Source organism: Lagopus muta, chromosome 1 (genome assembly GCF_023343835.1).
Source record: "Lagopus muta isolate bLagMut1 chromosome 1, bLagMut1 primary, whole genome shotgun sequence".
Classification (NCBI taxonomy): domain Eukaryota; kingdom Metazoa; phylum Chordata; class Aves; order Galliformes; family Phasianidae; genus Lagopus; species Lagopus muta.
Window position 1 is genome coordinate 41,479,596 of NC_064433.1, and position 10,345 is coordinate 41,489,940.

General features: G+C 38.1%; 1 protein-coding gene across 3 annotated transcripts in view; it reads right to left on the reverse strand.

Annotated features, from left to right (window-relative positions):
• Window positions 1-8,920, reverse strand: part of RASSF9 (Ras association domain family member 9) — a 33,982-nt gene extending 25,062 nt beyond the window's left edge. The window contains exon 1 of one of the 3 annotated variants that reach the window (XM_048934647.1): window positions 8,314-8,624. Coding sequence is in view for 1 of the 3 variants with exons in the window: in XM_048934646.1 (XP_048790603.1) it covers window positions 8,656-8,702 (47 nt within the window). In the remaining 2 variants the exon portion in view is untranslated. Of the gene's footprint in view, window positions 1-3,814; window positions 4,077-8,313; window positions 8,625-8,655 lie in introns of those variants that run through there. The other 2 variants (XM_048934648.1, XM_048934646.1) reach the window with 2 other exon arrangements.
• Window positions 8,921-10,345: the final 1,425 nt, after the last annotated feature.

A 10,345-nucleotide genomic window follows, 5' to 3' on the forward strand; every position in this document is an offset into this window, starting at 1 on the left:
AGTGTCAGTAACCAGTACTGTGACCATCCACATGCATGCAGTGACACGCTTGCACTTCCAAAAATAACTACATCTTTGTCTGATACATGCAATGGCCTTTGTGAGTAAACAAATGTGTTTAGTTATCTACCAAGACCTTAAAGCACTAAAACTCTAGGCAAGTGCAAGAAAGTCCATAGCAAATCTAAATTTTTTGTTAGGAGACTGGATATGTTAAAACAGGATACTGACAGCAAAGTGGCCCTGAGAGATACAGACAATAATCAAGTTGAACAAGTACACTTAGTGCTTTAGCAGTCAGTACAGAAGAAGTCTGTCAACAGGTAATGTCCAAGTGAAAAAACATTTTAGCAAACCAATTTGCTGATTATAAAGCCAACAAAAACAAGAGCAGCTGAAAATTTCACTGACACTAACAGACTAACCCAATCCAGCTAGATACAGCACAGTTTTTTTTTTTTTAATTCCTGTATTCTGAACTGATCCATATTCTCTCAGGCACAGCTTATTTTTCAATGTGGCAAACTCCTGACTATCCATTGGATGGACCATGATATGATTCTTCATTTATAAATTTCACTAAGTCAGACTTTGCTCAGTAATCTGAATCTGAATTTGATACCTTCCTATGGCAAATTAGGCACAATATATGCTATCAAAACAGTGCCCTGACTTTTTCTCTTAAGTTTTTTGTCATATAAAGTGTTTTAACAATGGAAACCAACTTCAATGAGACTTAATGTTATTTTGAATTTGGAAAAGGTTGGGGAAAACAAGGTAACATGAACGAAGAAGTCTTTGAACACAGAGTAAATTGCAGGGTCAAGACAAAAGAACAGATTGCCTTAAAAATTAGTAGTCTTCACTCAACCACATGATTCCATTGATGTCATGCATCCTTACAAGTTAAATTAAGGTAAACATATCTGACCAAAACAAAATTTTTGCAATATATTATTATTACACTTTTATAAACCTGATTTAGCCCCTGAATGTTATGCATTTCCATTTTTAATCTAAGCCTTATTACTTTTGTATTATTAAAATGAGAGCAAAATAAATATCTTGTCTGGAGAGATGATTTTTTTCCAGTATAATAGGAAATTCCTAACTCAAAATTCCCTATATTAAGTGGAGAATAAAGAAAACAGATTAACCAAACTGACACAATCTACCTTCAAAAAAGAAAGCTGGTATTTATGCATTTCCTTTATAGCAAATACCTCTGTATAATCTGTACAATATAATAATTATTATCTTCCTCCTATCACTTCTAAGCAGCTAACAAAAGTAGAATAAAAAAGTGAAGAAAAAAAAAATACTAGGAAAATGAGATTTACATCACCTGCAGGTTTACAACATGGATCGATAGCCTGGCTTCTTACTTCTAACACTAATACACAAAAAATGAGATGGTTCAATCTGACAGATGTAAACATGCTCAGGCAGAAAAATGAGTGAAAAACTTAGTGAAATAGAAACATATCTTTATATAATAGGCATTTGAGAGATCTGCCAAACTTTCTGTGGAAAAATTTCTTTCAGTTGCAGTATCTTTTCTTTCTCTCTTCATGCGATCAAGCTTTAAGTTTTGTAGCTATAAAAGAATGATTACATGACAACTTTGTTATCATTACTACTGAAGACCTTCCATTCTTAGTTTTGGTTTCAAAGGTTATTTGCTTTTTCTTCACCCCACAAAACCACATCACTCCCCACAGGACATATTAATATTATGAAAAATTTTAGACCCTTAAAAATTCCTAAGTGAGTCATGAAACGTGAAATGAAATCTAACTAATCCACTATGCATTCTTATTTCTTTGTGTGACAGACAGGTCTAGTGGACTGTACAAGGATTAGAAATAAGGAACTCCCAGATTTTATTCATACCTCTCCCACTGCCTTGCTTTAATACCCTGCATTTCCACAGAATTTTTCACTGTCTAGTCATGTCCTACATATTCTCCTGAGGCACGCAAGCATTAGGTCCTAAATTACAGCTGAGGAAAACTAGGTATGCTTATCAGTTGTCTGAGGTCATAAACAAGCTTGTATCATTATAGCTATTACAACACGTGCTCCTTAAGTGCATTTCTGGATAGGCCAAGACAGGAAAAGGTGACCAGTGAGTAATTTTGGTAATTCCTTGAGGTGAGATCCAGAAAAGTGCTCAGTACTTTTAAAAACGAATTGTATTTATAGTAAGAGTCTCCAAAATCTGCAACATTCTCAATTAAAAACTAGTTTTTGGCTTTTATATGTATGTGTAACATACATGCATGAGAAATCATGTATGAAAATTTCTCATTTCTTATTGCAAGAATTTGGGAGTTCCATGGAAAATGTACAGTCCTGGAGGTAAAAAGCCATCACCATCATTTGTATGCCAACTATCCTACACCCAATTCTATGTAATTTTTGTTAATGAGACATAGGCATGAAATAGATGATGCAAAGTAGATCAGACACAAATTGATCTGACAGAAACTTTCAGAGAATTCAGCATGATAATTGCCTGTAAAATGCCATCTTACCTACCCGAGAATTACAATGAACTGCAGTTGTTTATTATCTGAGGAGGATGATTCTGATATTTGTTTAACAAATAAACTTAGCCAAATATTTTTCCTTTTAATTTCATTTTGTTGGTCATTCTTTCCTTCTGTTCATCATCCTGAACCCATTTTACTTTGTTGTGCTCTATGTGATACTTGTGGAACTGCTAGCACGATAACACTGGGGAAGAAGACAGAAAGTCAGTCTGTAGAGTAACATAACATGTAAGAGAAATAGTATAAGTGCTGATAGCTCAGTCATCTATGTACACAAATGGGTACCAACATGTCCAAAGTTCATTCTAATATTTCGTTTGATGTGTGTGTGGTCTTAAGTAAAATATGTATCTTGCACCATATTTTTATTACCATTATTTTTTACCTATGTATTAAATACAGAAATTGGAGGAACTAACTCACATTTGTACATCATTTGTTATATTAAAACTTACAAATTATAATATTCTATTACGTGACTATCACTGACTTTTAATAGATATAAGAATATTAAAAAGTAATTTCCCATCTCTAGAAACATATTTCTCTACTGAAATCACCACATTTATCAAATTAGTCTTTTTCTTGCATGGCAAATACTCATTTTTCATTAGTAAAATATGAAATTACCACTGCCTAGAAAGATTTTCTTCTGTATTACTAAAAACATGTTTCTTTGTCTGAAGTGTGCCTTCTCAGCCCATACATTGTATGTGTGTGCTTTCTCAGACTGCACATAGTATTAGTGTTTCAAATTAGCTCCAACTTAACCTATATAAAGCTCTTTCCTTAGATGGTGTAGTATTACATACTTCTATTAGTCATTTTATTTACTCCACTGGTATGAAATTGCTGTCTGCCCTCCTGGAATAGTAGATAATTAACTCTTCAGAAATAAGATTAGTCTTTTGCTAGACAAAAAGCTTTTCCTGAAAGTGAACAAAAATATGTATGAATATCACTAGAAAATGTATGCAATCATTTTGACCCCTGAGACAAAGCTGACAAGCCAGAGGTAAAAAAGTAATTATAATATATGAACTCTGGCTAAAAAAATAATTTGTTTGATGGCTCACTAATACATTTCTTTCTTAAGTAAAAGTAAAAACAAGGAGAAGCTTATTTTCCATCACTACCAAGCAAGCACCATCTTTTCAAGCTTAAAATTTAAAACGGATAACGCAATTGATTCTAAATAAGCCTTTATATGCTCATCCTACTGTCCCCCTTTCCCTTCCCCCTCACTCAAACATACATACCAAATGTCCAGTAGTTTTGGATCAAAAAGCACATTTATAGCTTCACGTGGACTTTTCTGGAGAAATGCTCATCCAAGAAGTTAAGTATTAGACACCTCACATGGTACAGTAAGACTTACAGTGTGGGTCACAAACAGTTCATTCAGATAAGTAGTTGATCTCCAATATCATGTTCTGTCCAAGCCAAAATGCTGACCAAAACCAGTTTTTCTTCATCAAGTCTTAGACAAATGTACAGCAGAGTACTGAAGTGTAAAGCAATAGAAAGGTTCAGAATAATACCGCACTAACTAGGTATGATGCAAAATTACTGGAGGGAGGGAGGAAGGGAGGGAACATGGTAATGGTAGGTCAGTACCCCATAGATGAAGTCTCTAATCTAATTCATTGTCTTACATTGCAATAGAAATCCTCAGGGAACAATTGAATGTTACTCTCGCTGGGGAGGGGCCTCTGACTTTCAGGACAGGAGGAATTCTATCTATATCTATATGAATGAATGGATACATATGGTCATTCTTTCTACATCTGAATCACAGATTAGATGGTTAAAGAGAGGAAAACAAAAAAAGTAGACAAAGTAAATGATTGCCTACTAAACAGAAACACTATGCTAACGGCTGTGGAAACGAGACCTTGATGGCAAAAGGTGAAAAAAAAAAATCAGGAAGGAACCACAAAAGCAATAAATACATTTAAGTAATAATAGATTTATAATACAATTGTTTCATCATCAAACAGTACTGTGGGTTCAGATGCATTGTATGTCAACAGAGCATATTAATAGTTGTGGTAAACTCAGGATCAGCCTGAATTATGCTGGCAGAAGTGTTTCTCAAGCCACCTGTGCCTAACAGAATAGCCCTGCATCATCTAGGACATCCATACAAAGAAGAAAGACTCTCTGTGTGCTCTCCCTTTTGGATGTCTACTACCCTGGTCAACAGCTTGCATGGAGTAGGGCTTCAGCAAGTTTGAGTAAGATCTATGTGAAAAACTCAATGAAGTGGTATAATAAAAGAAAAATAGCAATGGGGTCAGTTATTGTTATGAGATCATAGGGCAGGTAAGACAATGATAGATCCAGATATCCTTGAGAAGACGGATAAAGTTTGAAATATTTATATGACTGATGAATGTAAGACTGACCAAATCTAGCACCTGAGGATAAAGAAATCCTAATCCTAAGAAAATCCGTGGGGCACAGATTCATCTTCTACTTAGCAACCAGGAAACTGCATACAATGTGAAACACTGGTACATAAACACAGTACACTTTGTATTCATTGCTCATATTTGGATAGAGAGCTGTTTTGTCTCTGTGCAGTCTAATGTGTTAGTTCAATACCAGACCTTATCTGCAAAGAACTAATACTTTATGTACCTCAGTTTTTGGCTAAGCATTTCATCACATCACACACTTCCGAAGCATAGTGTCTTTAAGATATCTGCATAAAAAATTATCTTCTTGAGTTTATTCATGTTGCTGAAGTTTAGTCCTTCAGGAAACTGCCCCTTTTTCTTTATTGTCTTAGAGGATATGGTCTCTCCCTACTGAACAGAGTTGGAATTCATAGATGGGTGGGGCATGGCCTTGCTACCTTTTGGGTGTATTGTTCTCCAGGGGACAATGTCAACAAGTACATACACGCTCTAGGGACTATAATTATTCTTGATGTCATCGGAGATTGAAGAACAGTATAAAAACTCCTTGCAAGTCTTGGAAAAGATATCAAGATATCACCCTCTGGCCAAGAAAAGTATGCTAGGGTTACATTCCTAGTGGCTGCTCCTCTGAAATCAAATCAAATAAGGGCTGAATGGTAACCAAGGCCTTCTGTTGTCTCTTTACTGAGGTAGATTTCAGCACAAGAGAGTAACGCCCACAGATCTTCCAAATGCTAGAAGCAGTTCAATACAGGTTTTGTCTTCCTGAAATTTAATATCAGTTTCTTTCTTTAAAGACTTATGGCATCACAGCCAACATCCCCTTGCTTCCTGATGAAATTCCTCATACACACAGATAAAATTAGAGTAAACCTTTTTTTAAACTCTTTGAATTAGAGACTGACATTTTATGACCTGGATGTGAAGAGTCTACTGCAAAACAGAGTTCTGAACCTGTACTGGAACCTCTAGGCAACGCTGCAAGACAAGCACTAATTACAGAGGTGTCATCTTGTTATCTGAGCAAATGACTGCAACTCCTTCATTTTCCTTCTGGCTCTTGTTCCAACTACCTTTGCTGCCTTCACTAAGCCATTTAACTTAGCTTTATCTCCTCCTACTGCAAACAGAATTTGCTTCTCATTTGTTTATCTCCAGGTGCTATATTTGCATGTAATTAATGTTCATTACATACTTTTAGAGAAAATTCAAAGTGGAAGGAGGGGAGAGAGGATAGAGTTTGCTATTCTTGTATTCCCCCTTGGTAACTTTTCTCTTGCAACAGCTTTTTTGAAGACATTGACAAGCACCAGACCTATTAGTCAAAGCAGTGCATTAAATATGCATATATATGCCTATCTCTTTTCAATCCCCCTTTACAGGTAGGCAAACTAAGGCAAGGTCATGGGCCACAAATTCTGAGTCCCAGCTACTGCTTGATTTTAAGATCAATTGACTTCTTTTTCATGGTTTCAAATGAGTTGGTAAAGAGGCTATCAAATGAAAAAAAGAATTATTTCAGTATTTCTTCAGAATTATTTCAATAATCATACTACAAGATCCATTTACTAGTTGGATAAATAAAGTTTAATTCTCAAAAGTCAGTATCAGAAGTTAGCATTAAATACATCAAAATTTGAATATTTGAAAAGACAATAGCAAGTTTCAGAATTATGTATTTTACTTTTTTTCTTGATTTATTTCCCTCTTAACTTCCCACCACTGCCTCTTCTGCGGCCACAAGATTTTCAAAGTTTCAGCTCATTCTTATTGCCACAGCAACTGTTTGCTCATAAAGGCATTCATTTCTTTTATCGCCTTTTTTTTTTTTTTTTTTTTTTTTGGGGGGGGGGGGGGGGCAAAGGAAAATGGGAAATGAGAAGAAAATGCTAGATATTCTGTACTGTAATGGTTCCTTTGGTATTTGAATTTTTGTTGGCTCTTAAAAAATTTCGGATTATGAGTTTCTTTTCCTGAGGAATAGAATATCACATCATATCACATCAGCAAACGCAGTGAGATTGATGCAAATAGTCTAAAGATATTTCACAAGTCCAAAAGAGAAACAGATTCATTGTTTAACAGTGGGAAACTGTGCTTTGTGATTTAACACAGTTATTCAGGTAATAGATGTCACTGGAAAAACTTCTACTTAAATGGCAATAAATTTATAGCTCTATGTAAAAGCAATTTCATGTAGAAGTTCAAGTAGATCTTTCTGAAATATATGAACATTGAATAGTCGTATAAAAAGTATTTCTGCTCCTGAACTCCCAGCAAAATAAGATAAGAAGTAACACATGATATCAATAACTCCAAAACAGTGTCTTACTTTTGAAACCTCAGCTGTTTACAGTCTTTCTGATTTATACTACATACAATACTTGAATATTTTCACACAACCCCACTATGAGAATAACTTTCAGTTTATCAAATGGGAAATCTAAAAGCCAAAACCTGCCCTTGGAATAAAAAACAATGCATTCTGATGCCACTTTTTAAGGCCAGATCACATTCCCTCGGGAAAAGATTTTCCCTTGCCGACCCCTAAACAAGAGCCAAATTTTAGTGGAGAACACCAGTCAAACCAGGAAGAGATTAAAAATGATTTTTGAGTTTCTCACTGAGCCAAAGTGAAAAACAATTTCGCTGTTGTTCCTGTTCAACCTTAGCTAGGATGGGTTTAGCCACTCTAAATTCCACGGGGTTCAAAGTAGCATGTTCACTCCAAGCAAAGTTACTCTTAAAAACTTCAGTGGCATCCTTACACTTAAAATGATTACATAATTCCGCACGGGGCTATTTCTTTTTTTTTTTTTTTTCTTTCAATAGTTTGCGTGTGTGGCATGTGGAAGCATGCACAGAGGGGCAAAGTCCCTTGCAAAAAAAAAAAAAAAATTAAAAAATAAATAAAAAAAAAAAACTCCGCAGGAGCCAACCCAAGGACCACAACTGTCACCTGGCACATTTTTCTAAAGGAGAAAAAAAAAAAATGGAAAAAAGAAAGTTGTTCAAGTCCGGCCCAGTTTAAAGGTTAGCTAAAAAGCTCCCCCCTTGCCAACGCTGGAAGATCAAGCTCTCCTGCCTTCCAGAGTTAGAGCTAGAACATGGGTGAAGGGACGGGGCTGATCCTCAGCGGCTCTCCCCCCGCCTGGGGAAAGGCGATGCGGAGGGCCCGGCGCAACGCGGCTCGGCTCGGCTCTCCCGCAAGAAACTCAGAGAGTTTTTTTCCGGCACAGGCGAAAGGCTCCAGGTCTCCCCGACCTCCCGCCGCTCTCAGGACCCTCACTGGGGGTCGCCAGCGTCGCTTCTCAGACCCGGCCCAGCCTCACCTTGTTATCACGGGGGAACTTCAAATGTTCGTGCTGGCGTGGGTTCAAAGTCAGAAAAACTTACGTTCCCTTTGCTGAAAATGCTTTTCGGGACTCAAACGTGCCAGACCCGAGAGGAGAGAGACCGATGGGGGAGTGGGACGGAGCGCCCCTTCCCCCGCGCTCGCCACCCTGCTGCCTCCGGCCGGGCTCCCGGCCGCAGGTGAGCCCCGAAGTCACAGCTCCCGGCGCTGCGTGGGACCGGAGCAACACATCCGTCCCACAGAACTAAAAAACAAAAAAGCAAAAGAGCTCCATCCCGTATCCCCCTCCCTTTTCCTCCGTGCATGCAAGCTTTTTTACCTGTTTTTATGCCGAGTTTTTAATAAATTCCTTCCAAAGGGAGCCATGATCCCAGCGGCAGAAGCATAACATCAGCGATCCCCAAACAATTCGAGGGTGTTCCCTTCTCCCCTATATTTTTCCCTGAGCGCCTTCCAGCTTGTTAATAGTCACCGAGCGTAGCGATGAGCTGGAAGTTGTGCAATTTACTGCTAACTTTGAACTCCGGCTTGTTGCTGCTGCTGCACCTTTGGAGTCCTGCCCAGCTGCAGTCTTAAAGGAGGCGTTTTAGGAGCAGAAAAAGAAAAAAGGGGAGGGAGAAGGCGGGGGGGAAAGCGGGGGGGACAAGGGAACACGCACTTGCTGTTGTGATGTGAAGTTATGCACAGAGCTCTCTAAACTTTCAGCCTCATCGCCCCCGGGCACCAGCCAGCAAATGTGAGAGAAGGGGTTTTGCTCCGGTGGGGAACTCTGCAAAAACACACAACAAAAGGATTGAAAACTTTCCCCGGGAGGCTCCAGCCACTTCAGGTCAAGTCGTTCGGCTAAACACCAGCGTTAATGAAGGGCTGGCAACAGTTGCCACACCAGTTCTCAGTACATAATAACGTGCCTTTCAGATCAAGGAGCAGTACCTCTTTACAAGGTGTTGGACAAGTAATAGGAAGATGAAGGGATAAAGTTAGACCTATGTGGCCCCTCTGCTCTCCCTACATTTTGAAGTAAAGTATCTATATGCATGAAAAACTTTGCAAACCTTTTCGTGGCTAATGGGGCCTCCGATAACCTGGTAAGCGTGGCCTAGCAGAGAACAAGCAAGGCAGCAGCACGAAAGGTTCAGTTCGTACTTGAATGTTGAAGGTTCTTTCTTGTTATTATTTTGAGCTGGCTTTGCCAAAAGGGAAATTAATGCATGCTACAGTTCCTGTCTGCTGGAACCCTCTGGGAACGAGGGATTTGTAGTAAAGTTTCAGGAGGAAAACAACTTTTTTTTTTTTTTTTTGTTCTTTTTTCCCCTTCACTCCCTTTCTTCAATTTCATTTAGAGCAGAGCTCGGGAAGGAGGAACCATTGCACCGCAAAGGCTGATGCCGGTAGGTGAGAGGCCTGGAACAGGAAGCCCCCAGCACAGCGCATTCTAGTCCTCTACTTTGTACAGTTATTTTAGCAGGTACATATTAGATGTAAATTCTTATCTTTCTATCTGTATCATCTTTTATTTATTTATTTATTTATTCCTTTCAGTTTGCTTTTTTCTTCCACATATTATAGAGCAAATTCATTGTGTGGCTGACCAAATGTGCAACATAATAAGGTACTGAATTATTAACTGACGTGATGATGGTGGAGGGGTGGGGAAGAATGATTGGATAGTACTCGACCAGACTGAGGACTTATCTGAAGAAGGCCTTTTTTTTTCTTTTTTCCTTCTAAAATTCCCCTTTCCTCCCTCAGTCAAGATATTTAAGCAGACTGTAGAAAACAAAGCAAAGGCCTATTCCATTGGTTACCTATTACTAGCAGTGCTGGGAATGCCCCACATATTTTCAGTTCAGTCCCAAGTCTCTAAATTCTCTGAGCTGTGACTACAAAGAGAAGGACTCTTAAAAAGCCTTGTTTCAGTAATCATCCAAGTAACATAAAAATAAGGAAGCAGAAATTAAACTTTCAGATTTCTCATCTTGCTTCCAGGGCAGATTTTAAGTAGACTG